A 25,301-nucleotide genomic window follows, 5' to 3' on the forward strand; every position below is an offset into this window, starting at 1 on the left:
TTGAAATTTTGAAAAACGACAAGTTCGAACCAAAATTTAAGACCCAAATTGATTTCAACATAAAAAGTGATGAATACCAAAGTTGTTCGACTCGTGAATATATACAACTTTTATTTTGGTCATTTCTTTATTTAACAAATTCTTAGCACACATTGTTCACTAATCTTACACATGTCTCATATAGTTTATAAAACCATATGAGAGATGTGTCACATTTGTGAACAATGTCATTACCACTTTGTCATATGAAGAAATGACCAATACAAAAGTTGTAGATCTTGATGAGTTATTCAACTTTGGTATTTATCACTTTTTCAGCTGAAATCATTTGGGGCACCAAAATATTGTCTGAAAGTTGCATTTTTTTTTTAAATTCAAAATTTAAATTGCTCAAACTTTTCATATGTATATATTGACAAAACCAACAAAATAAATTGATAGATAATGATTTTAGAAAATTTTAGGAAAAAAAATCATCAGATTTGGAGTTAGTATGAGGAAGAAAAACTAGTTACAAAGTTGACCCACAGATTAAAAAAAGAAATCACACTGTTCACCATGATCATGTAAGGATCATCTAGAACAGTGTGATTTCTCTTTTTAATCTGTGGGTAAACTTTGTAACTAATTGTTCTTCCTCATACTAACTCCAAATGTGATGGTTTTTTTTTCTAAAAATTTATAAAATCATGATTCAGCATTTAAGTTTGATCAAACTTGGACGTGATAATGTTTTACACATTTTAAAATTTGAAATTTGAAATTTGACAAGTTCCAACCAAATTTTAAAACCCTAAATGATTTCAGATGTAAAAGTGATAAACACAAAAGTTGTTCAACTCATCAAGATCTACAACTTTTATTTTGGTCATCTTGTCATTTGACAAAATTTGAACCTTTCAAATTTGAAATTTTAAAAAATGACAAGTTCGAACCAAAATTTGAGACCCAAAATGATTTCAACATAAAATGTGATGAATACCAAAGTTGTTCAACTCATTAATATCTACAACTTTTATTTTAGTCATCTTGTCATTTGACAAAATTTGAACCTTTTAAATTTAAAATTTTGAAAAACGACAAATGGGCACTGCAGGGGCGGCTGGTGATTGAGCCGCCCCTACAGATCAGCCCCAACTGTAGGGGCGGCTCAAGTTACCAGCCGCCCCTACAGTGCCATCTGTAGGGGCGGCTGGGCTGCTGGGGCCCGAAGACGCCCACTGTAAGGGCGCCTCCAACCCCAGCCGCCCCTACAGTAAAAATGCCCTCGTTCCTGCAGAGGAAATCTGGCGTAGTGACATGAAAGGGACTAAGCGCAGTGGGTGTGTTAAGTACTGATCACATACTTTGGTTTCTTAAACTAGCGTAAGAGACTAAGTAATGAGACCGGTTTGTAAGGACTTCATTATGTACATACCTATTTAGTTAATACATCCTTCGTAGTTATATATATGATGTATTGTATCTTGTGAGAAATGTCTTGTGTGTGAGAAATGAGAAATGTTGGGTGTGGTATTGGCCTGCAATGGCACTCAACAATTTACTGCCGGGTGTGCGCTAATCCGATAGTTGTGTCATGAGTGCCACTGTCGAGTGATGGCCCAATCCAGTAGTGGCACTCACCACATCACTACCGGTTGATGATCCCATTCGACAATGATAGTCATGAATATCAATGCCGGTTTCTGATCTGAACTAGCAGCATTGTGCATTTTATCACTGCCGGGTCGCCGACCCGATAGTGATAGGCCACCCAATTGGCGGAGCCAAGGGGGGGCCAGCAGGGGCCGTGGCACCCCCCTAACAACACAAACTTTTTTATAATATATATAGTCAAATAGTCTTTGTTTATATTAAAATGGTATAAATAAAATATTGTTATATATGTCTACTAATATGCTCTAGACAACAAAATTGAATAGAGTACAATTACAATAAAATATTTTGATTGATCTAATTTTTGTTTGTCTACCATATTAGGACATATATATCTATTGAAATTTTTGGTTGTACTAGAATACTTATGTTTATTACACTTTGTTTTACCGAACGCATACTTCGTTGATTATCTCTTTTTATTATGAATCACATTATAGATGTAGACGCTCACATACACGCATGCCTGCTCACTTCTATGAACAAACACACATCTTACTCCACTATGAGCACTTTCGAAATACTAAGACGACAAAATTTTAAGATTCATGAGTCATCACATGTACCCCCGTTATCGACGGAACGGTCACCTACCACAGGTATGAGCGCTTCTGAAATACTCAGTGGGTAGATTTTATTATTCATGCATATATGCCCCACTGTCAACAGACGCAGTCCTCTACCATGGGGAAAATGGCGAGCATGGTTAAGTCGTCAAATACTGGAATAAATCTAGAAAAACAGAGCTTAACCCTAGAGCAAAATTCTAAACAATTAAGCTACACTCGGTTCTCATATGTTGAAACTCTTTGACAGGCCCCTCTTATGCATAATTCCTGGCTCCGCCACTGGGCCACCCTATCACTGTTGTTTAACCTCTGCCGGCATGGATTCTAACAATGATGGGGGCTTCTGATCCAATAGTGCTTATTAGATCTGGCGTAGTGGAGATTTCACTATGGCTGGCCTTTGCACACGAGGGGCATATCGCAGTCCCATTGTGGTCTATGCTGGAGGTAGAACCGCGGAACAATAATGGGGGAAATCCTCGGCGCGAGCATGTGTTGATCTGGGGGCAAACGTGGGTGGTAGGTGCTCCACTATGTGAACCTACCACTGAGCTATGCACTTGTTCACACAGGAACTTTATTTGGTACAACATCATTGTCATCCACATTTAGAACCATGGCCATAGATGATGAGAGACAACAACTACTATTCATATTATATGGCAATGGCAATAGGCTTGTATGGGGAAATAACTATTCCCAAAATGGTTGTCATCTGTTTCACAACAATATTATATTGACATTTTATAGTCACAATATTGTATAGAAAAAATAGAATAAAAGTTTCTTGCTTGGGTGTATCTGGCAGAAGCGAAACAGATTTATTCACCACTCTCATCTCGTTATTGCAGCTAGAACGAATCAGTGTTCTCTTGATCTCCTTAGAGGACAACAGTGCTGGATTGAATATATGAGATAATTGAAATCTATAAGGCCTTGTTTGGATGTTGTCGGATTCACCTTAATACACATGTATTGGGGTGGATTCGGATGGAAATTAGATCAAATTCTACTCCAATTCATCCCAACACATGTGGATTGATGCGAATCCGACTACATCCCAACAACGCCTAAGGAAAGGAAAACACCCATCTATAGTCGGGATTTTTTTGTCTTGGCTAGCTCACATGAGTGTTGATCCAAGTAAACCATGAACACCTTAGTTCTTACGACTAGTAGGGGGGGGGGGGGGTTGTCTATTCTTACCGATGCAAATTGACTTCGATGATTAATATCCCAGACATACATTTAGCCATGAGCCTAGATAATCAGATATTAAATGGTTAGAAATAAGAGTCTAGAAAAAAAAACTATCCTTAACAATTTAGAACAATAGACAAAATAGGGTACTGTAAGTGAGATGAGGATTACTGTAGTTAATATAAGAGACTGCTTAATAATTCTACAGATCTAGAAACATAAACGAAAATACTGGAGCAATTCATTTACACTAGTAAATCGACAATTGTTTAAAATATCTCACAATTCTTTAGCGCATCTCCAAGAGTTTTTCTAAAACTCACTTAGAAAACATTATTTGGAGAGCCTTTTGAATGAAGATTGCTTTTTATTTATTCCACTCTCCAATAACTTATATCTTGTGCGCACTATAGAGAGTGAATCTTACTCTCCATCTTTGGATAGTGAGAAATCCATAATACACGAAGGCTATGTTTGGATATCTAACTAAAGAAGCTGTTGCAGCGTATTCTTTCGCCAAAATCTCTATTCCTAACAATTAGGAAGGATATAAAGAGACTGAGTTGCTCTTCTATTATAAACTTTGAAATATAAGACAATAATATTTAACCCATTTGGTGTCTTCAACATCAACAATGTTTTGCAGGGAGGCAAAAATGTTTCATTAGTTTTTAGTAATTTAATTCAAATACTATATGTTATGGAAAATTTTTTACCTGGTTAAATGCTTAGTGCCAGTGAATACCATGCCTTGCATGTGATCTTCCCTAAGCTGAACCATCTTCTCAAGCCTATATAATGGAGACACCATTAGTTAAGGACACATAAAAACTATCATATCAATGCAATAAATTAAAGAGGAAGAATGCTGAAGTCAATAGTACAACGGTGGCGTAGTCAAGCTTTTTACTCTGGACAACAGAAAGGAAATAATGCTATAGAGTACACCCTGACGAATACAATTCTAGCATAGTGTTAAGTCAAACCATCATAAATTTGACCAAATTCATATAAAAATATACTAATTAATATTTGTCGTACTAAATAAGTATCATTATACTTTTCATGGAACATATAATGCATTTATTTGGACATGGAAATGTTAATACTATTTTCAATAAACTTAATCAAACTTACAATATGTGACAATAAACTTAATTAACTTTGACAAAACCTAGAACTGAATCCTTTATAGCATAAGGTAGTATGCTCCGAGCATCTAGAGTCCATATGTGGACAAAAGTTTCCAATGTGGTGCTTTGCCCTTTTGAAATATATATATGTCACAAGCTTATTGTCATTAGCATATTTTCCTAGTGTACAGAAGTTGAAATTTTTGGTGGACAACAAGTTGGCGATTGAGCTCAGTAAGAACCCAATTCATCATGATTGCAGCAAACATATTAACATTTGCGTGTGTGTGTGTGTGTCTGCACAAGGCTGCAACATTTGGTAGTGCCATGCCCATCTCTCTCACGTGAGTTGTGTTCGCCATGTTCATCGAGTTAACCATGTTCTCGAGGTACTCACACATGATTCAAGTGGAGACAGAAGACAGGTTCTAACGCACATGCCCAATGGTTGACTACTCCACAGATTTGTCAAGTCAAAGTCTCCAATTCATGGATGGAATTATTGAAAGACTATGCACAAATTGTATAAGTTTGTAACCCGAGTGCAAGGATCAGTTTTTTTTTCATAAACACTTTCTCAATAATAATATTTCTGCACCCACAGCCATATTTCATGCAATACGTCAAGATCAAACACTGACATCGATTCGAAGAATATCATTACTAGTGGTTTGACAATGTGCTAGCAAAAAAAGGTCCCTAAAAGTTTGTCATACATCGATGAGTTTCGACTGCAAAGATGACTTGGTACTATCAAAAGACGAAGCAAGCCATTATAAAGCAATAAGATTTTTTTGCTTTATATCCATGACAAATCTACTATGCCAATGGAAGAGCTGAAAACTGATTGAGAAGTGGTTTTTTGGCTTTTGGTGCACTGAGAAGCTAAAGATTTTCAAAGAAAAAACAACAGTCATAGGCCAAAAAGCCACAAAACTAACTTTATAGCCAAGAGACCAAAAGCTTCATCACAACCAAATAAACCATAGTGTTGACACCCAAAATTGTGACCTAATTAAGCATCAACACATAGTTACCTGTAGGTCTTGGTATCCCAAATACACACAGTCCGCCCTGATGAATGGCTTGTAGCCAATAATGGAAGCGTTGGGTGGCAAGCCATGTCATAAATGTCAGAACCGCTAAAGCCAAGTCTGTGGATACATTCCTGAGACTGCAAATCCCATATCTGATTGAACAAGCAAAATGATTAACAATTTTCCCCTACACTAGAAAATGGTTAATGTTTAGTAATATTTCTCCATAGAAGATGAATGCCACACGTACGCATGCACTGCTGTTGACATCAGTCTCGCGCTCACCACCAATAACCATGAGGTGATCATGATTATCACTGTAAAGATAACGCACATTCTCCATCCGACCAAACATGATGATAGGATCTGAAGAATGAATATCCCAGACCTGTAAAATTTCATGATGGCGAAGGAAGTAGTAAATAAGTCGGTGGGCTCGTTTTTACTCACTAGCTGCTAGCTACGTATGTATACACAAAAGTCAAATGACATTCGACGTGAAGATGCAAACAATGCAAACCTTTAGACTATTGTCATAGGAAACTCCTGCAAAAGTAGTGCTGTCATCAATTGGGTTCCACGTGAGACGGAACAAACCCGCCCTGGGCATGTTGAATGTCCGAGTGCACGCCCAGTCCTGATCCCAGTTCCAAAGCTTTATCAATGTGTCCGTAAAGGATGATGTCAGCAGGAATGGGTAGGTTGAGTGAACAGCTAACAAGGAGACAGATTCACCACGATGAGCTTTGAATTCCTTGATCTTTTCCTCTGTAGGGTCAGCATAGACATGGACCCATCCATTGCCATCCCCGATTGCAAACCACTTCTCTCGAGTGATAAATTTGGCCGATCGAATGACCGAATATGGACCATGATAACTATGTGCACTGGTGACCTGCAACATGATCACTCTTTTCTGCACGACACTGAACAACTTAGTAAACCTATGTATAGTACGCACACTGATAAAGCAGTCGTAAAAGCTACTAAGTAAATGATAGAGAGCACAAGTAGTACTGATACCTGCGTCTTGTAGTTCCACATGGAAATATACCCTCCATTATGACCCACCAAGATCCTGCGATAATGCATGTGCTCCAATTAAAGAGGAAATTTATATATGTGAAATAATATACTATTTATATTAGTTAGAATTAGGACAAAAATACAAGCTTTTTTTGCGAGCAGAAAATACAAGCTATAGTGTCCAAACATGCAAAAAGGGTGCCATTCAGACCATCTACTATACTGATGATCACCTTGTCTCACTGGGGTGTGCATCTAAGCATGATACCTCCTCTAATTGTGGCCTTCTTTTACCAGGATGACCAAGCGACCACGCTACACGACACTGGTAAAGGTTCACTTCCTGGGAGGTCGCTGGGTCACAGATGTCAGCCGTCAGCACCGCCTGGTGTACCTCACCCCCCAACTCCTCAACTCCCTTCAGACAGTCTATGTCCATGATCAGCTTGCTACCACTAGTCGCCTTCAACATTTCGAGGTGCTCCTTCGACCTAAGTACGATCATCAGCACCTCAAACTTTCCTGTCCCCTGTGGTGGCGACGGTCGTCCCCAACGCTGTTGCTCGAACATTGTAATAGTTACAGCCACCGTGGAATGTGGTTCCATCATTTCGAAAACAGATGAGCATGCGTCCTCCCAAGAAACTGGAAGTAGAGGCCGGCGAGCAGCACTTTGATGACCAGAAGACAACCGGAGATTGCTGTCCATGGAATTTGGAAAACGATGGTCGGCGGGTGTAATCCAAGCACCAACGTAATGGTTCGTCCGGTTGGTGAGGGTCACCGGGCACATGATACTCTTGTCTGGATCCAAGGGGAAGTGGAGCTCAAGAGGGTGGATGTCCAGCAGCTTGCTTGTCTCAGAGGATCCAATGTAGCGTATCTGCAGGCAAAAACCACTTTTATGTTGGATTTCCATCAATTCTATACAGAACACAGCCAAATTTGAATAACAGATTGAATAAACGAATGTTTGGAGGTAGTACTAATAACTAACTCACCTCAGTGCTTGTCACTCCTGGTCCCTTGGGTACACTGACTATTCTCTGCAGTGGCTGGAATTGTGGTGACTGCGTATGGTGCACCATTCATGTAAGTAAAAATAGTGCTGCTTATGCAACACTCTAAGAAAAACTGTTGCACATGTATCATGATAAATCAACTTACATGTAGGTCAGTTGCAATGAAGCCACTTGCGTGTTCCATTTCCTCAAGCGTCACAGTTATGCGCTGTGTATCTGGTCTCTTAGCTGGGTCAGGATCAATACACTGTATTCCTATCTCAGCGCAAGCTCTAAGTTGTTCCAGCTGTATGTGTGCCTGTGACATTGTGATCCTACCTTTCCAACTTTCAATTACCTACGGAATTGCAATCCACAAGTGATAATTTAGATGTGAATTACTCCCTCCGTCCCAAATTATAAGACATTTGGCATTTCTATATTCATAGCTTTTACTATGAATCTAGACATAATATATATCTAGATGCGTAGCAAAAGCTATGAATTTAGAAAAGCCAAAACGTCTTATAATTTGAAATGAAGAGAGTACAAATCATTGAGCATAGTACACATGAACAACTTAATTGATGGCGATGTGCAAACTTGTTCAATATTGGCATCAAAGGTACAATAAAGCCTGTAATAAACAAGAAGGAGCGGTTCAAGGAACACACATTCTATGTAACATTACGTGATGTGCATTATTTCCACCTTTAATCTTAGTAAAGACAAAAACAGTTGCACTTCGCTGACCGCAAAGTGCGATATCAGCTTCTGTTCTATTTGTCATCATATTTTCATTTGTAGTTGTTCAAAAATTGAAATTGACTTTGGAATTAGCCGGTGTTATGAAGAAATATTGGCTCAAATTACTTCTGTCAATTTGTGACTTTCGTCGCGATTCCTAGACATGATAATGCGCAGTTATGTTGTGTGGAGACACTTCATGCTACTCAAAAATCCAGAAAAAATCATAAACTGAGAAAGAAGAAGTATAGCTGCAAACTATTCACTGTGGTGCTGTGAAATTATAACGATGCCAGTTAATTAGGGTTATAAGTACAACTATAATACTAATTTACAAACTTTGGAACTGTTGATTTGTCAAAATACATTTAATTAGGCTGAGTTGCATTGTGAGTTTCTTCACAACCATATTGCTCAGGAATTAGGATGATCAGCCAGTTAGGTTCAGTATGGACCCATAAATTATCTGGAATGGTGTGGTATAAGATTGTTCTCACATTCTCGACTGCAGTGTACCCCTTTTGCCCAGTCAAGATTTCTAATATTGTGACACCAAGACTATATATGTCTAACTTGAATGTGATTACTCTGCTATAGAATTCTGGTGCCGCATATCCCCTGCACGGAAAATTACATTGTATGAGTAATAAAAACACTGTGGGTGCAATGTAAATATGTAATAGAAAACCTTGGTTATACCAACTCAAAAATTTCGAGATGCTTAGCTAGCTTACGGTGTTCCAAACAATTTTGAAGACATCGTCATTTTTTTTTCATCAAAGCACCTCGAGAGACCAAAATCAGCAATTTTTGGTAACATACTGTCAGTCAACAGTATATTTGCAGGTTTGAGATCTAAATGGAGAACACTGTGCTTGTGAAGATAGTGTAACCCCTCACAGATTCCCTTGATTATTTGATACCGTATCTTCCATTCAAGTCCCTGAGATGCATCTGCCGAGGGAAATAGATCTTCCTCATCAGGTCAAAACATATATGAATTTGTCTGTTTAAATACATAAGATGCATGGAATAAACATACCAGTGATATATTGAGCAAGACTTCCTTTTGCTAGAAACTCAAAGCAGAGCAACCTTTGTCGTTCCTCTGCCATGACATTCTTCCCATCATATTTGCACATTTTCCCTTGCGTGTCAGCACAGTACCCTAGGAATCGTACAATATTCTTATGCTTAACCCTCATCAGAGTATCAACCTCTTGGATAAATTTCCTTTCGTCAAACTCAGACGATCGGTACAGTTTCTTCACAGCTACTGTACCATTTCGGAGTAGTCCCTGCAGTGCACGATGTTGCCGCCCAGCGTGGCCATAAGTTTTTAGTAAGTACTATATTGATCAAGACTAGGGGAGTCGAGAGTTTAGATACCTTGTAAACAACTGCAAACCCACCACTGCCAATTTGCTGATCATGGGAGAAATTATGCGTGATGGACTTCAGAAGTGATATAGGAAGGTTTGTCGGCTCTACACTTGCATCATGTAGCATGCGCTCCAAGAGAATTTGTACATTGGCTTCGCGATCCATTTATATTAACATATAACTGTACCAATCCAACTGCACCAATTTTAAGTAATCAGGGAAGATAAAATTATCTGTAGAACTTGTCTAGTTCCTAGATGATGGAGCCATCATGAACTTAGGGTCGGTTTAACGTCTGGTGCCATAGCACACAAACCGCAACATGCATGAGGTATTGGGGTTCCTTTTCTATTACTATGTACCTATGTAAGAGCATCTCTAATAGTATCCCTTATTCAAACCCCTACTTGCTTGAGTAGGAGCTACCTATTTCCTATGGGAAACGCAAATACACGACCGTCGTGCTCCAGTGCGAAGGCGCAACCCGCTCCCACGCGCTCACGCCCGCACCCATGCCCACGCCGTAGAGGAAGAAGAAGGCGCCCAAGGTTCTAGCGAGGAGGGTCGCCGGCGTCGGAGACGATGAGCTCGCCGACTCTCCCTCTCTTCTTCTCCATCTCCGCCAGGCTTCAAATGGGGTTTGGGGGGAGGCAGGCCGGCCAGGTGGTGGGGACGGCGGGAGGACGGTGTTAGGGTTCTGATGACGGTGGAGGCAGCCAGGCCGGGCCAGGACAGGGCGGGGCACGCATGGCCATGCCGGAGCACCGGCGAGAGGGGGAGGGAGAAGAATAAAAGAATGTCGGTCCGAACATGGTCCGAAATTGAAGTGGGAGCCAGAACCAGCAATTCAAGAAACTAAAGCCCACCCAGCCCCCGCGTTGTTCTTGAGTCCGGGGCGACACGGGCGAAGAACCCGTCACACCGCCACACCCACCCCTCGCCCCTCCCTCTCTCGCCTCACCGCTGGCGGTGGTGGTTTCTGCAGCCTGGGCTTGCTACATGCATGGTGGCTTTGTTGCTACCAGCAGATTGTGGCGCCTAGACTTGCTTGGTAGCGGCTAGTGCAGTGCAGGACAGCGTTGGTTGATGGCGCTAGCGCCAATTGTGACACGTTTGCAATCTGCAAGACCAGTGCGGGCATCTATGTGGTGATGGCATTGACGACGACCAATCTTGGAGTTTGATTGAAATTACGGTGGTGGCATCTTTGACGCACACATGATGCGGTTGTCGGGCACCGCTGAGGTTGGCGACATCAGGTTGGCTGTGGTTATCTTTAACCGGCCTCATGGCGGCTGTCCATGCATGCCAGTGGCCCATTGTTGTGACAGTAACAACTTGAAGATGACAACTCTTGGCGGACAAGAACATGGGAATGGTGCTTCGACGTCTTATGTGTGGCATCACAGGACTGTCTTGGCCCATGCAACAACTTGGTGTGGTGACCTGAGATGTTTTGGTGCTTGGCGAGTTGGCAGCGGCTGTGAGGCTGGCGTCACACTGACGAACCACGCTTGCCAATGACTCATCTGATGTGGCTGCGACAACTCAGTCGTGGCGGCTCACTTCGGTTAGACCCATGCTTTATGCTTGTGGTTGGGTGTGGGGCATTGGGAGAAATCCTTGCTCGGCTATGCTGATGCTGACAATGATGATGCCTATGGGTGTCGTGGACCTCGATGGAGACATTGTCGTGTGCTCTCATCCCATTCCCTCCTCTACCCGGGGGTTCTTTTCCTGGTTGAGAAACTTGTGCTGGTATTTGGGTTGGCTTTGATGGCGTCTACGGATATCATTTCCTCCATAGAGGCATCGCTTAGTGAACCCCTTGGTGGTTGTTGCTACAATAGGCAGGGTGGCCTTTGGTTTTGCGGGCAGCTTTGATGGTGGTGGTTTGTCATGCCATTGCTAGAGTTGTGTGTTGGGTTTTAGTGGTGGTGTTGTACAATGTCTGTTATTTTCTTTTATTTGTACGTGCTTACTCCTCCTTTATTAATACATAGACCCGCAGTTTAACTTGCCGGCTTCTCTTCAAAAAAAGGGTCCAAAATTGAAGAGGATTTAGTAGGCTCTGAATATCGATTCAGGTGATAATCCATCCCCATAACCAAACCCGCGGATCCCTGAAACCCGATTGGATACCTAAAACCCGATTTGTATGGCAACATAGTAAGAGCAATAAGGTCTTTCTATAAATGGCCCCATTCGCGTGCCCTTAAACCCGGCTTGATCCGCTTCTTTTTTCATCTGGAACAGTGTTTTCCTCTCACAAATTCCTCCAGATTCATCCAAATTCATCCAGATTTCTCCAGAATTCCTCCAAGCGTACATTTCATATGTATAAACAAGAGGCAACAAATAGTAAATAATTTCATGAGTCAAAATTAGAATAAATTTAATGTCTAAGTAAACAAGTTATTATTAATATGGTAAAGACTTTGTTCCAACCGGCCGTGTTTTAATCGTTTGGCACGGCTGCTGCCACCGACGCGCGTCCAGTAGCTAGACAAAGAGCCACCGCGCGCTGTTCTAGTTCCCCTCGTCTCCCCATCTCCATTTCTCAGTTCCCTCTCTAGGGTTTCTCTCTCTTTCTCCATAGCACGTTCGATCCAAGCGATTTTACTCGGAGGGGAGTGCAGATCGTACTCACCGAGGCAGAGGCCGCCGCCGCCGCTTCCGCATCGGCGTCGCCACAACCCCCTGATCTTGTCTCCTCGCGAGCCGACGACCTCTCAGATCCGCCAGCCCGTACCACCTCCCGATGGAGCGATCCCTGCCCCACGACGGCGTGACCCAGTCCGTCCCGCCCGACCGCGCCGCATCTGCCTTCTCCGCGACCGCGACGACGCGACCGCCTCCGCCTCCGACCTCCACCGCCTGCGCCTGGGGGCTAGGGCTCCTTCCTGCGTGGCTGCGCCTGGGGCTGAGCCTAGCCGACCAACGGCCACAGCCAGGGACCCGCCGGTCGCCGCCCCCCGCCTGGCCAGCTGCGGAGGCGCGGAGCTTTCCCAGGCCAGCCAGGGACGAGGCCAGCCGGCCGGCAGGCCCTTCGGCCCTCCACTGCCCCTTTCCCTACCGGCTGCTTGTCTCCTACGGTCCTGCCTGCTATGTTTTGGTGCTTGGCGAGTTGGCAGCGGCTGTGAGGCTGGCGTCACACTGACAAACCACGCTTGCCAATGACTCATCTGATGTAAATGCTATGGAGCCACGTGCCACACGCATGGTTTGCTCTTCTTCCTTGGTATTCGGTTTTTGCCCTGCGATGCCTAAGAAAGCAGCCCGGAGGGAGTATTACTTTTCCTATCCCTTCTGTCCCAAACAAGGGACCAACTTTGGCGACTTGCCAACTGCAGGACCACACGAGCTCGGTGAGGTATCTATGTACTCCCTTGTCCAGGAAAGGATATTCTCAGAACCTCAGTAGAGAATAGTCACAGGATAAAAGACACTTTTGCCCTTTGTCTGTCTGTCCTCACCACGTGCACTTGCCCTGATGCGCTGCCCATGCACTAGTCTCTAGTCCACACCACGTGCACCAAGCGCATCTTGCCTCCACTGGGTTGCTTGGATGACTCTAGTGCATGGCTATTTTTTATTTTGAAACGGTTAGTAGGGAACTTTCCTACCTATCTATAACTCTTTTAAAGCAAAACCCCACTCGCTTATTTCTCTGGCATCTTCTTAAGCCACGTCATCCACACCCCACTAGCCATCCATCATCCTCCACCCTGGCCACTAAGCATGCATGCAAGGTTTGTGTTTTCTTCCACTAAGCATCAGCCATTTAGTTTTCATCCACTGAGCATCAGCAATTGAGTACTTTCTACACGCTGCCGATTGGAGACTGGCCTTTTCTTATTCCTTGACCGTAGTGTTTCAATGGCGTTTATAACTAGGAGGTGATCAGCAGCAAAACTGGCTCCACTGCTGGATCTGAAAAGTCCCGTCGCTTTGGCTTTTCCAAGGTATATAATACACAAGCAAGCCGGCAAGGTGTTTGCTTCCGTGTGCTCCAGCGATCCAATGCATGAACCAGCGCTGTGCGGAGACAGCAGATGGGCAACGGGGTCAGTGCGCTGCCCCACCCGGCACCGGTCGGCCAGGCTTAGTGGCTCGAGGCATAGCGATAGACGGGTCTCTCCCACCTCGCGCGAGAGAGCGAGTGTGCAATGCGGGCGGGCGGGCAGCGCCGAGACTACTGGGGTTCACAAGGTGCGAGCATGGCGGACGAGCATGCCGCGTCGCGAGTGGGAGGCAGGACGTGAACGCAGAGTGCACGCTCAGCATGTCGTTAGAACTTGAGGTAGAGAGGCGACGAGAAGACGCTGCAGATCAATCCGCACGATCGACCAGCCATGGCCCATGGCTGCTATTCCGTCGACCATTGCTGCCGTCAGTTGTTGAGGTCGTGTTCATTGTCCACTTTCGCTTTTCATTGGACAACGAGATCCTCATTGTTTTTAAGCCTATCAGAACAAATAATTTTTTAGTATTACTTTTTCTAGGTTTCTTCCATGATAATATCACTTTTAATTTTTTATGCCCAACAGAGTTTAATTGAATCTTTGATTTGTTCCAGGTTTCGAACTTCAGAGTTTGCTCCAAGTTAATTTGACCCAAGGAATATCTGCATGGTTATAGAATCTGTCTAGGTGTTTGATCAAGAGGGCTGAATTCTGAGCTCTAATGTCAATTATACCAAGACCACCTTCCTTCTTTGATCTGCATGCTGTCTCCCAAGCAGCTAAGCAAGTTCCCTTTCTGTTGATATCTCCCCCACTCCAAAGACAATGCTTTCGATATATGTCAACCTGTTTGATGATTTATGGAGGAAGCTGGAGACTACACATATAAAAAGTGGGAAGAGATGTGAGAACAGAGTTCACTAGTATCAACCTTCCTTGATAACTGAGCATTCTGCTGAAACCTGAAATCCTCCTTTCTATTCTGCAAATGATAGGACTGAATTCCTGAATGGTGGCCGGGTCTTGTGGTCCCCAGAGGCAAGCCCAAGTATGTGAAGGGCATGGTTTAAACTTTACAACCAAAGGTGTTGGCCAAGTGTAGAGTAAATTCAGGGTTGGTGTTAATGGGCACCAAGTAAGTTTTGCTGAAATTGACATAGCCCTGAAGAATCTGAGAAGGATCTCAGGAGACCCTTGAAATTAAAAAGCACTCTGGCATTTGCAGGGAGAATCACCAATGTATCATCTGCATACTGAATGAGAGGGAAGTCACCACCAAAGGATTCACTAAGAGGATGTTTTAGGACTCCTAACTGCCAGGCTTTGTTGACTATAGTTTGAAGGAAGTCTGCAGCAAGGACAAAAAGCAGAGTGAAAGGGGATCACCTTTCTGACTCCTCTTCTACACTTGAATTGCTTCCCTGTTATGCCATTTAAAAGAATTGAGGATGTGGCAGTACTGAGTATGGAATTGATCCATTGCAGCCACCTATCTGAAAAACCTTTATGTCTCAGAATCTCCAAGATGGAAGGGTGCTCAACTTTATCAAAGGCCTTCTCAAAATCAATTTTGAGAATCACTATTTCTTTCTTGGAATGATGGCACAAGTGGAGAAATTGAAAAGCCCAAGCCAAGCAATCCTGTATGGTTCTCCCCCTTTAAGAAGCCATACTGATTTTCATGAACAAGGGAAGGCATAACAGTCTGCAACCTTGTGGATAGGATTTTGGTAATGCTTTTAAGACTGTAATTTAAAAGGGATATAGGCCTGAAATCATCCACAGTTGCTGGATTCTCCCTTTTTGGAATTAGAGCAATATGAGAAGTGTTGATGCTACTTATGTCCATTTGAATTCTGCAGAAGTCCATGATCACTCTAGTGAAGTCCTGTTTGATAATGGACCAAGCCTTTTTGATGAAAAGTCCATTGAAACCATCAGGCCCAGGAGCATGAGAATTAGGAAGTGCTTTAATGACCTGGCAAATTTCCTACTAAGTGAAATCATCATCAAGAATGTCAAGATTCTGTGGCACAATCATATCTGAAAGGTTGTATAAAATACCATAAAATGCACTGACCCCAAGTCTACTCTTGTAAGATTCCAGAAGTAACCCTGCTTCCTGCACATGATCAGTTATTTGGAAACCTTCAGGAGTGGCAAGATTGATTATAAAATTCTTTCTATGGCAATGAGTTGCTAGAGCCTGAAAGAAATTGGTGTTTTCATCACCAAATTTCACCCAACGAACTGTACTTCTCTGTTTCCAAAAAGATCTCTTAAGTTCCAGAAGGGATGCTATGTGTCTTTTGACAAATTTTCTTAGAGTCCTTTCTAAATTAGAAAGATTTCTCTGCTCCTCAAGACCATCCTGAAGTAACTGGACCCAATTGCTGTTATGAAGGAATTTGTTGATATTGGAAAAAAATTTGCTCCAGGTTTTCAGCCCCACTCTAACCTGCTTCAGTCTTTGGGAAAGGCATGTTGCTGCATTAGCATAATAAGGAGCATTATTCCAGTGAAGGTCCACTTTTCAGAAAATCTTTATGCTCAGCCTAGTGATTCTCAAATCTGAAGCAAGAAGCTTTGGGAATTTTAGTACCAATATTGATCACAAAAGGGACATGATCTGATATGGGTCTTGACAGGGGTTGGACTGATGTAGCTGGGAAAGAGAGACCCCAAGAGTCTGAGGAGAAGACCCAATCAAGTTTCACTAGGAGTGGGTCCACTTGCATATTACTCCATGTATATTTTGTGCCACTGAAGGGGAATTCCACCAAATTTAAATCAGTGATTAAGTCATTGAACATATCCATTTCACCCAAATTTCCTCCTGGTTTATTTCTATCCTCAGGGGACCTGTAAATGTTAAAATCTCCTGCTAACAGCCAATCTTCAAATTCGGATGTGTCAAGATTTAAAAGCCATGTAACAAATGTAAATTTCTCACTGGAATTCGAAGGACCATAAACATTTGTGAGATGGAAGGAATTATTGTCCATAATACTGCTAAGTTTGACTGTGACTGCGTAACTATTTGATTGGACCAAAGAAGCAGTGAAAATACTGGAATTCCAGATAGTGATTAGCCCACTAGAAGCACCAACAGATGGACTAAAAAAGAAGCTGTCAAACTGTCTTGGGCAAAATTTTTTAAGATAATAAAGATCAAAACTATCTCTTTTTGTTTCTTGTAAGCATATGACTTGACAGGCACTTTCCGTGATTTTGGCTCTAAGAGCATCCCATTTTTCCTGTGAATTCAAACCTCTGATGTTCCACACAAGGATTCTATTGTTTCTTACTCTATCCATGAGGGGAAAAAGGGCAAATGATACTACAATCTAAAGTTCTAGACAACAGACAGACAAGATTGTGAAAACAACAATCAAGATATAAACAGTGAGGAAGATTAACAGATGAAAGCACAGGATATAGCCATAACTCACAACCTTAACACTGAAATAAATGATGTTCATAGAGCAATGAGAGTTGAAACTTAAAACAAGCCATCACATGAGATTTGTACAATTATTAGGCTTGCACACAAGCAAAGCTGGATAGTTTGGTGACATTAAACAAAAGATGACAAAGACACCCTCTCATGACTGAGTGTCTGGCACCACCATTCTTCAGGCTTCATCAATCTTCGTCCATCCTGATCAGGACATCAGAAACATCCGTACGATGAATCTTCAGGAATCCAGTGGCAATCCCTTCAACCACTTCCTTGGTTAGGTGAGGAGCAGGAGACTTTGGTGTAGAGATCATTGCCAGCGGCTCAGGAGACAGGACCTCTGTTGTGGCCTTGTACTTGTATCCATCAGTCTTCTCAGCAACTCTCTTGCTATGCCTGAGAAACTGGTCATCAAACTGCTCAGTCATCTTTCTGGCCCTTCTCTTGCGTGGGGTGAAGTCAACAGGACGAGGGATCTCCACCAGGTCCTCGCTATTCTCCTCTAGCATCTCAAGAGCAATGCCCTCAGCATCAGGATCAGATATCAATGGGGGCATTAGACAGATCAGATGAGCAAGTAGAGAATGATCCTTGAAAAAGTGAGGAAGTGGTAAATCAGGATCTATGTCACAAAGGGATAGGCAAGAGTAAGGACTGAAACAGGGTACTCTAACAAAGAAAGAGAGTACCTTTGCAAACAGCTTTCTCTTCACAGCAGAAGAGTTTTCTGGAGCCTGAGGGGTATCCTTGATCACTATTGACTTGAGCTTTGGCATAGGAACAGGCAGGGTAGTGTCAACAGCAAACTCTGGAGCATGGGTCATCTGAAACCTGTCAGGGATCTCTGTCTGTTTCATCTTCTCAACCTGGATTGGTGCTGGCATCACATTCTGAACCACTTCAGCATCAGTTGGCAGGCCTGACTCATCCACATTCTGGGCTGACTCAACTGCGGCATTCCCATCCATAGGTTCACCATCTACCTGCATGTTGGAGCCTCCTCCCACATTTGAGGCCCCAGGAGTGGCCTCCGAGCGTGCTGGTGGAACAGGCCCAGTCCAGCGAGGAGCTTGTGCTGGCATGGGAAGCAGTGGGCCTTCAGTCACAAAGCCCTCTTCATCTTGCAATTCAATGACACTTTTCTTTTTTAGAACAAACACTAGAACAGTCCAAGACTTGCCCTTCATTGGTAGCCCTGCATTCACTATAACAGAATCTGGGATTTTAGCGTCATCATTGAGGTAGACTTTGACAACCACTCTAGCCAAATTACCAATGTCATGCCAGTGAACCATGATACCAAAGGTCGAGATAGCTTTAGCTATGAGTGGAGCACTACGCAAATCCTCAGGAAAACCTACTAGCATGACCCAAGCCTCCCTATCCAGGTCAAAGCTTCTAGCATTTTCTGCCTCATCATGCTTTATGACTGACATCTTATAAGAACCAAACTGGAAAATGGGACCCAAGAACTTCTCTCTGTCTAGATTGCAAGTGAATCTAACATAGGCATCTCCTAGTGCACATTACTGAACATCAACAAGAGGGGTCTGGTGGATTTCCCTGAAGAACTTACGGAGTGTTTTGGCGAGCAGATGGAAGTCGTCTTTGTTCACCGGGGGCTGCAGCTTGACGATCGCAAAGTCTTCATGATTCAGGGTGTAGCAGCCGGTGGCGAAGACTTCGTGCCTCAGCGGCGGCCTCATCGGAGGTTCTTCAAGGGAGAAGCCTGCCGGCACATGGGGGCGAGGATCGATGGCGAAGTTCGCCATCGTGCTCTCCGAGGTGGGAGTGGACACTGTTCCTTGATTGGGGGAGGGAGCACTGGAAATGAAAGCGCCCGGGGGAGTGTGAGGCTTGCTGATCGGCTTATAAGGCCAGTCTCAATGCTTAGTTTCACTACACGATTTTCAAAACGCCACATCAGCTTGAGCGGGATGAAACAATGAATGAAATCAGCTTTCATAATGCATCGTTTCATTTCACCAATTTCAAAACTAAGTAAAGCATTTAATTGCTGTACAATGATGGGATCATATGCATCGATTGATTATGTAACCATCCACACACAGAAGTACGATAAAATGGAACTGCATATGATTGTTCAGAGTTCAAGTAGCCTTCAGCATTCGCATAGAGCAGTTCAGCATTCACGGGAACTAAGATAGTAAACTAAGATAGATAAAAAAATAGTTCAAATAGCCTAGAGCCTTGCACACGGCCTCTCACTGGTTCTTCTCACAAGACAGATAATCTTCAATAGTGTAGGATCAGATAGCCTTCAGTAGTGCAGTATCAGATAGCTGTCAGCCTTGCTTTCAGATAACCTTCAGCCTTGCTTTCATCCTGCAGAAACAAAAAAATAGTTCAGTTAATACAGATCAGTGCAGTTAATTCTTAAGGTAGATAACTAACTACAGTAGATAACCAATAATGCAAAAGATAGTCACAAGTACCAGATATATGTGCACGACCACCAAACTTATTCCAAATATGTTTCACCAAATCATTCTTAAGTCGGCGATGAGCCGATTGATCTCGAATAGAAGTATCTTTTTCTAAAACTCTCTCTAACGGAACATTCTGATCAGGAGAGAATTCCAGTTCTTGAACGGTTGATGAACTAGGAGGCACATTTAGATCTAGATTTTCTTCAATAATGTCCTTTTCCTTCCATATTCAACTATCATATTGTGAAGTACGATGCAAGCTAGCACAACATCACGGAGTACACCTCGGTCATATAGACGAGCTGGTCATTTTAAGATACAAAATCGACGCTACAATACACCAAAGGCTCTCTCGATATCCTTTCTTGCCCCTTCTTGTTCCTGTGCATACAACTTCTCCTTCTCAGTGATAGGGAGTCGTATTGACTTAACGAATACTGCCCATTCAGGGTATATTCCATCAGCAAGAAAATAGCAAGTGTTGTATTGATTCCCATTTACCATGTACTGGACTCTAGGAGCTTGTCCTTTTAGCTCATTGATAAATACAGTAGATTGGTTCAAAACATTAATATCATTGTTAGAACCCACTACTCCAAAGAATGCATGCCAAATCCAAAGATCACGTGATGCCACAGCCTCAAGAATCAGCGTCGGCACTTTCTGATCACCACGAGTGAACTGACCCTTCCATGCATTTGGGCATCTTTCCCATTGCCAATGCATGCAGTCAATGCTGCCGAACATACCAGGAAAACCTCGTCTCTCACCAAGTTTGAGTAGACGTTCAGTATCTTCCATAGTGGGGCGCCTCAGATATCTCTCACCAAATACATCTCTAACCCCTTTGACAAAATTCTTCATCGCCTCCATTGCGGTAGTCTCTCCTATCTTCAAGTATTCATCTAGTTCATCTGTAGAACTGCCAGTATCCAATTGGCGAATAGCTATAGTACACTTCTGTAGTGGACTGAGCCCTTGCCGATTAACAGCATCAACCCTTTGAGTAAAATAATCGGACCATTGGCCTAAGGCCTCAACGATGCGTAGAAAAAGTGGCCTAGACATACGAAATCTTCGGCGAAAAATATTTGAAGGATAAAGAGGATTTTCTGAGAAATAATCATTAACTAGTTTTTGATGTGCTTCCTCTTGTGGCCTCTTAATGTGCTTCCTCGGACGGAATCGATGGTCAGAAGCCTCTTGTAGACATTCGATGGTGTATTGTACGACCACCGTGGCTTCATTGAGAACATCATCTATGATCTGACCCTTAACAAGGAACTCATCCAACGAGTACAGAGGATGTTGACTTCCATCAGGGTTGTCATTTTCCTCAGACATCTTTGCAGAAGAGAAAAAAATAGTGAATACAAGAGGCGAGGAAAAGAGACGGCACAGAGAGTTCAAAGATGCATAAGTTACCTCAAAGCTGTGCACTAGAATGAGTACAACTCGATGGCAAAAGAATGTGAAAGAGAGAAGGCCTTCGTGTGAGCAAAAGAGAGAAGGTTGAGGTGTGTATATATAGGTTCATATGCAGCAGTTTTCACACCTAATGCACTCCACCTTCTGATCTTGCTGCACCTTGATAATTTTCTCAATATTGTTCCCAAGGATGACAATTCCTTCCATAACATTATCCTTCTTGCGCTTTTCACTACGCACAGCCTTTGCTACTTCTCTACCAATGGGACATGACTGTTCTTCTGGAACATCAACTATCTTAGTCTTGTCTTTCTCTTTTTCCTCAAACTGTGCACACCATTTGGGCTCCTCTTTTAATATCTTCCACCAATGCACCAACAAAAAACGCTTTCCAAACCTGCTTTCATATATCTTATATGCCTCTTCCTCTAGCATGTCGTCGGAGTATCCGCTTGTATGCATTTGAGTTACCTTAGTCCAAGCGTCATTGAAATCAGTGATCGATGACTTCAGGCGTGACCAGTGAACCTTCAATTGGTTTATTTCCCTTCTACGCTTCCCATTCCCTTTCCTGTTAAACTTCTCAGTGATTTCCTTCCAAAATGTATCAAATTTCTTGTCATTACCCCTAACTGGGTCTTTTGAAACATTCAACCAAGCACTGGCCTACAAAATACGAAATAAAAAAATATGAACAAATCAAGTATTGTACCAAACACTGGCCTACAAAAAGGAAAATAAAAAACTGATCAGTTACTAGCCTCGTTTCTTCGTCATGAGTCCAATATCTTTTCTTTACTGCCCTATTTGCCTCACTATTCTCTCCTTCCTCAATGTCAATATTCACCGTCTCGTTTGTTGAAGTGCCTTGTTTCACAGCTTGTGGTGTTATTATTCCATAGGCACTTGGTGGTGGTGGTGGAGATATTGGGTTCAAGTTCATAGTCTGACCAACAAAATGAAAATTTTCTCCTGGCATGTGTGGGTGCGGCGGATAGTGTGGTTGTTGAAGGAAATTTAGAAAACCACCAGGTGGATAGACCCTGAAGTTTTCACACAATTAAAAAACCAGAAATACTAATTGCAGGCATCAATCTATATATCTCTACACACTGAAATCAACTAATTGCAGGCATATTCATCAAAACAAAAAATACTAATTGCAGGCATCAATCTATACATCTCTACACACTGAAATCAACTAATTGCAGGCATATTCATCAAAACAAAAAATACTAATTGCAGGCATAAATCTATACATCTCTACACATCGAAATCAACTGATTATCGTGGATCTGGGGCTTGCTGGTTTCCATGTTGAGATGGAAAATTTGGGGGCATGGCTCCCCATCCTGCTCCTTGCAGTGGCCACGGCTTGGAAGAAGGCACACCATGGAAGGAAGAAGGCGCAGCAGGGGCAGATGTCGGTGCTCGACCTAGTGGCGGCTCTAGGGCGGACGGTGCTGGCGGACCCGGTGGCGGCGCTGGGGCGGACGGTGGTGGCGCAGCGGCCGACGGCACTCCTGCTACTTGCGGTGGGGATGAAGACAACAAAGCAGGGGCTAGCGGAGAAGAAGCCAGAGGGGTTGGCAGCGTAGGAGAGAACACCGTCTTCATTCCAAGGCGGCTGCCTCCGCGCCCTTTCCCTCCTTTGTCTCGCCGCCCAGAGCTACGGCCAACATCCATGGCGCTGAATCTAGCGGCCAGGGCGGGATGGGGAAGGAGAAGAAGGCGCGCGCAGGGAAGGAGGAAGAAGAAATTGCGCACGAGGCGGGAGGAATCGCGCGTGCGGCGGGGAATGGGGCGGGAAGGATTGGATCTTCGCGCCTGGAGCACGGGATCGGTGGGATGAAACTCTCCCCTCTCAATGCGGGTGTCGTGGGGTTACCGAGAGCTTGGAAACAGAGCTGGCGAGTGTCGTGGCCATGAAACGAACTTGTTCTCTCTCCTCACCATTTCATGCAAAAAGTGTTCCCATACTGATGTGTCACCCTAATTAATGTGCATGACACTCCCATGACATCCCCATTGAGACTGACCTAAGAGCAGGCACCGTGCGACCCTCCACCTTCCATAATTTTGGCCCGATAAATGCGCTTGGGGTGGGCCTTGGAAAGGCAGGCAACTGATTTATGTCCATAATTGGCGCAGCTGAGACATCTTACCGGGCTTGTACAGTCTTTCCCCAAATGACCCGAGAGTAGACATCGAGAGCAGATGGGTTGGGCCGTAGGGACGGATACTGACTAGGCTGTCGTAGCCGGAAGAGGGCTGCAGGAAATTGAATTCAAATGTGACGTGGAGGCCGCCCTCTTGTCCGCTGTGCCATTAAGGCGCGCTGGTTTAGGAACCTAGCGTAGAACACGGCTAACTTTATGCTTAGAAGAGAGGTTTGGGAGATTAACAGCCTGATGATCCAAGTATTTTTCCTGGTAATTGTTGGGGTAATTGAGACGGCGGAAAACAGATCTCCTCTCAGGAAAAGGGAAAGATGATCGACCAGCACGATTGGAATTCAGATAAGGTATGGAGCCTGAGCGAACGGCTAGAGGATGAACAGAACTAGGAATTGATTTAGATCCAATCTTCTTAGCTGGGGGACTGAACGGACAACTTCAGCAAACACTAGTGCACATATGGGTAGCAGTCCCGGTTGGGAAACCCCCTATAGTCCCGGTTTCTCAACCGGGATTGCAAATCCCCCTTTAGTCCCGGGCCTCACAACCGGGATTGAATGGGGGCCCTTATTTAGTCCCAGTTACTTATATCAACCGGGACTAAAGGGGCCTCCAGTCCGACACCTGAGGGCGGCACCTCCAGAATATCACTTTTTTTCGTTTTTTTTCTTTTCTTTTACAGTTTCTTTCCATTCAATTTGTTTTTGTTTCAAATAGTTTTCGTACACGCATTATATGTTATATGCTATACTATTATACGTCGTCCATAAATAAGAATGAAACTAATGAAATAAGAGCTTATATATTACAATGATCATCCTCATTCATCAAGTTCATACAAATCATAATAATTTAAACCAAGTCAATACAAAGTAGCTAACTAGATGTTCAATTACACACCAAAGTTCATGCAAGCGCAAGTAGATCACCGCCAAGTTTGACTACGTCATATTATATACTCGGTGAAGTGTAGGTCACCGATTTTGTATCCACACATATCATTGACGTAGAGCAACACATTAAGTAGTGCACTCTCCCTTGCTTCAGTAGTACGAGCATAGGGTCTACTAACGACGGAAAGCGGTGGTCGAGAAGTCGGTGGGTCAGATGATCCCCTCTTAGTCATAACCAGCTTTTCTTGAAATCCTTTCATAGTGAGTGTTGGCCATTCATCGGCATATTTCCAATCAAAACCCAATACATACATTTTCTGGTTTGGAATGGCTTCAAAGCTACAACCTGCATTGGTCAAGTCATACCTCAACCTATAAGTGTTGGCAGAAAAAATGGATATGAGAACAAAGCTTTTCAATAAAAAACAAATCTAGAAATAAGCTGAGTTTGACTTCGACTTTACCATATCATTTCGGTTGGTTCGAGCAATCCTTGCACAGAAGCCTATAACATCATGATACGTGGCCGCATCTATTGCTTGTATCATCAAGGAGGATAGTGTAGGCAGGGTGTACCCAATATTCGTAAACTTATTCAAACATGCAATGACAGCATATTTTTGTGCAATAGACTTCTCAGGTGCCTTTCTTCCCATCTCTGAGATTTGTACAACACTTGTACCCTTCCTAGCGGCAATGGAAAAGCCAATTCGACATTGGACCAATCAACCATTATCTACATCAAAGCTATCAACATCCACTCCCTCAACCCCAAAATTTGAGAGTGTCTCTTCAAGCCAAATGATTGGGTCAATTACCTACGGTACATTTAAGAAACACATATCTATGCATATCAGAAAAATATATTGTGTACAAGCGTATTTAAAACATATTAATGTATTAAAACATACACTACACCACAACACCGCATCACCGTCAGATATCCGACGCTAAAAATTATATTTATCGATGGATGATCTGATGCTAAAGATAACTCACAGACGATTTGTGGCTAATTCCTCATTTAAAAACTCACTATCTGTTGCTATAGATAGGTATATTTATCGTCACGCGGTCTGTCACTAAAACTGCTTATATTGTCATGTGGTCTGTCGCTAAAAAATGGTCCCACATTAGCCCAACTCATGATTTTAGCCCAGCCCTGAGGAGATTGGG

At 43.1% G+C, this 25,301-nt stretch overlaps 3 protein-coding genes across 3 annotated transcripts; all 3 read right to left on the minus strand.

Moving 5' to 3' along the window:
- Positions 1-5,377: 5,377 nt before the first annotated feature.
- On the minus strand, positions 5,378-9,917 carry LOC136488104 (uncharacterized). Its single transcript, XM_066485136.1, has 12 exons — positions 9,759-9,917; positions 9,412-9,667; positions 9,104-9,323; positions 8,867-8,987; positions 7,789-7,980; positions 7,623-7,691; positions 6,855-7,504; positions 6,619-6,673; positions 6,116-6,511; positions 5,846-5,983; positions 5,625-5,747; positions 5,378-5,443 (listed from the first exon to the last, which is right to left on the minus strand). Exons 1-12 carry the CDS (start codon positions 9,915-9,917, stop codon positions 5,378-5,380), a joined length of 2,445 nt encoding a protein of 814 aa, XP_066341233.1.
- A 10,040-nt stretch (positions 9,918-19,957) lies between these two features.
- LOC136488105 (uncharacterized) lies at positions 19,958-20,971 on the minus strand. Its single transcript, XM_066485137.1, has one exon. It carries the CDS (start codon positions 20,969-20,971, stop codon positions 19,958-19,960), a length of 1,014 nt encoding a protein of 337 aa, XP_066341234.1.
- Positions 20,972-21,160: 189 nt separating this feature from the next.
- Positions 21,161-22,741, minus strand: LOC136488106 (formin-like protein 20). Its single transcript, XM_066485139.1, has 3 exons — positions 22,342-22,741; positions 21,813-22,099; positions 21,161-21,721 (listed from the first exon to the last, which is right to left on the minus strand). Exons 1-3 carry the CDS (start codon positions 22,739-22,741, stop codon positions 21,161-21,163), a joined length of 1,248 nt encoding a protein of 415 aa, XP_066341236.1.
- Positions 22,742-25,301: the final 2,560 nt, after the last annotated feature.

The sequence above is a fragment of the Miscanthus floridulus genome, chromosome 10 (assembly GCF_019320115.1).
Source record: "Miscanthus floridulus cultivar M001 chromosome 10, ASM1932011v1, whole genome shotgun sequence".
NCBI classification, from domain to species: domain Eukaryota; kingdom Viridiplantae; phylum Streptophyta; class Magnoliopsida; order Poales; family Poaceae; genus Miscanthus; species Miscanthus floridulus.

What these genes read in the sequence shown, in the direction of transcription:
- LOC136488104 (XM_066485136.1), bottom strand. Translation starts at nt 9,917, where the DNA reads ATGGATCGCGAAGCCAATGTACAAATTCTCTTGGAGCGCATGCTACAT. An exon ending in TCTTGCTCAATATATCACTG is followed by an intron (nt 9,324 to 9,411) that starts GTATGTTTATTC and finishes TTCCCTCGGCAG; the next exon opens with ATGCATCTCAGGGACTTGAA. An exon ending in TCATTGCAACTGACCTACAT is followed by an intron (nt 7,692 to 7,788) that starts GTAAGTTGATTT and finishes CACCATACGCAG; the next exon opens with TCACCACAATTCCAGCCACT.
- LOC136488105 (XM_066485137.1), bottom strand. Translation starts at nt 20,971, where the DNA reads ATGTCTGAGGAAAATGACAACCCTGATGGAAGTCAACATCCTCTGTAC.
- LOC136488106 (XM_066485139.1), bottom strand. Translation starts at nt 22,741, where the DNA reads ATGGATGTTGGCCGTAGCTCTGGGCGGCGAGACAAAGGAGGGAAAGGG. An exon ending in GCAAGCCCCAGATCCACGAT is followed by an intron (nt 22,100 to 22,341) that starts AATCAGTTGATT and finishes GTGAAAACTTCA; the next exon opens with GGGTCTATCCACCTGGTGGT. An exon ending in ATGACGAAGAAACGAGGCTA is followed by an intron (nt 21,722 to 21,812) that starts GTAACTGATCAG and finishes CGTATTTTGTAG; the next exon opens with GCCAGTGCTTGGTTGAATGT.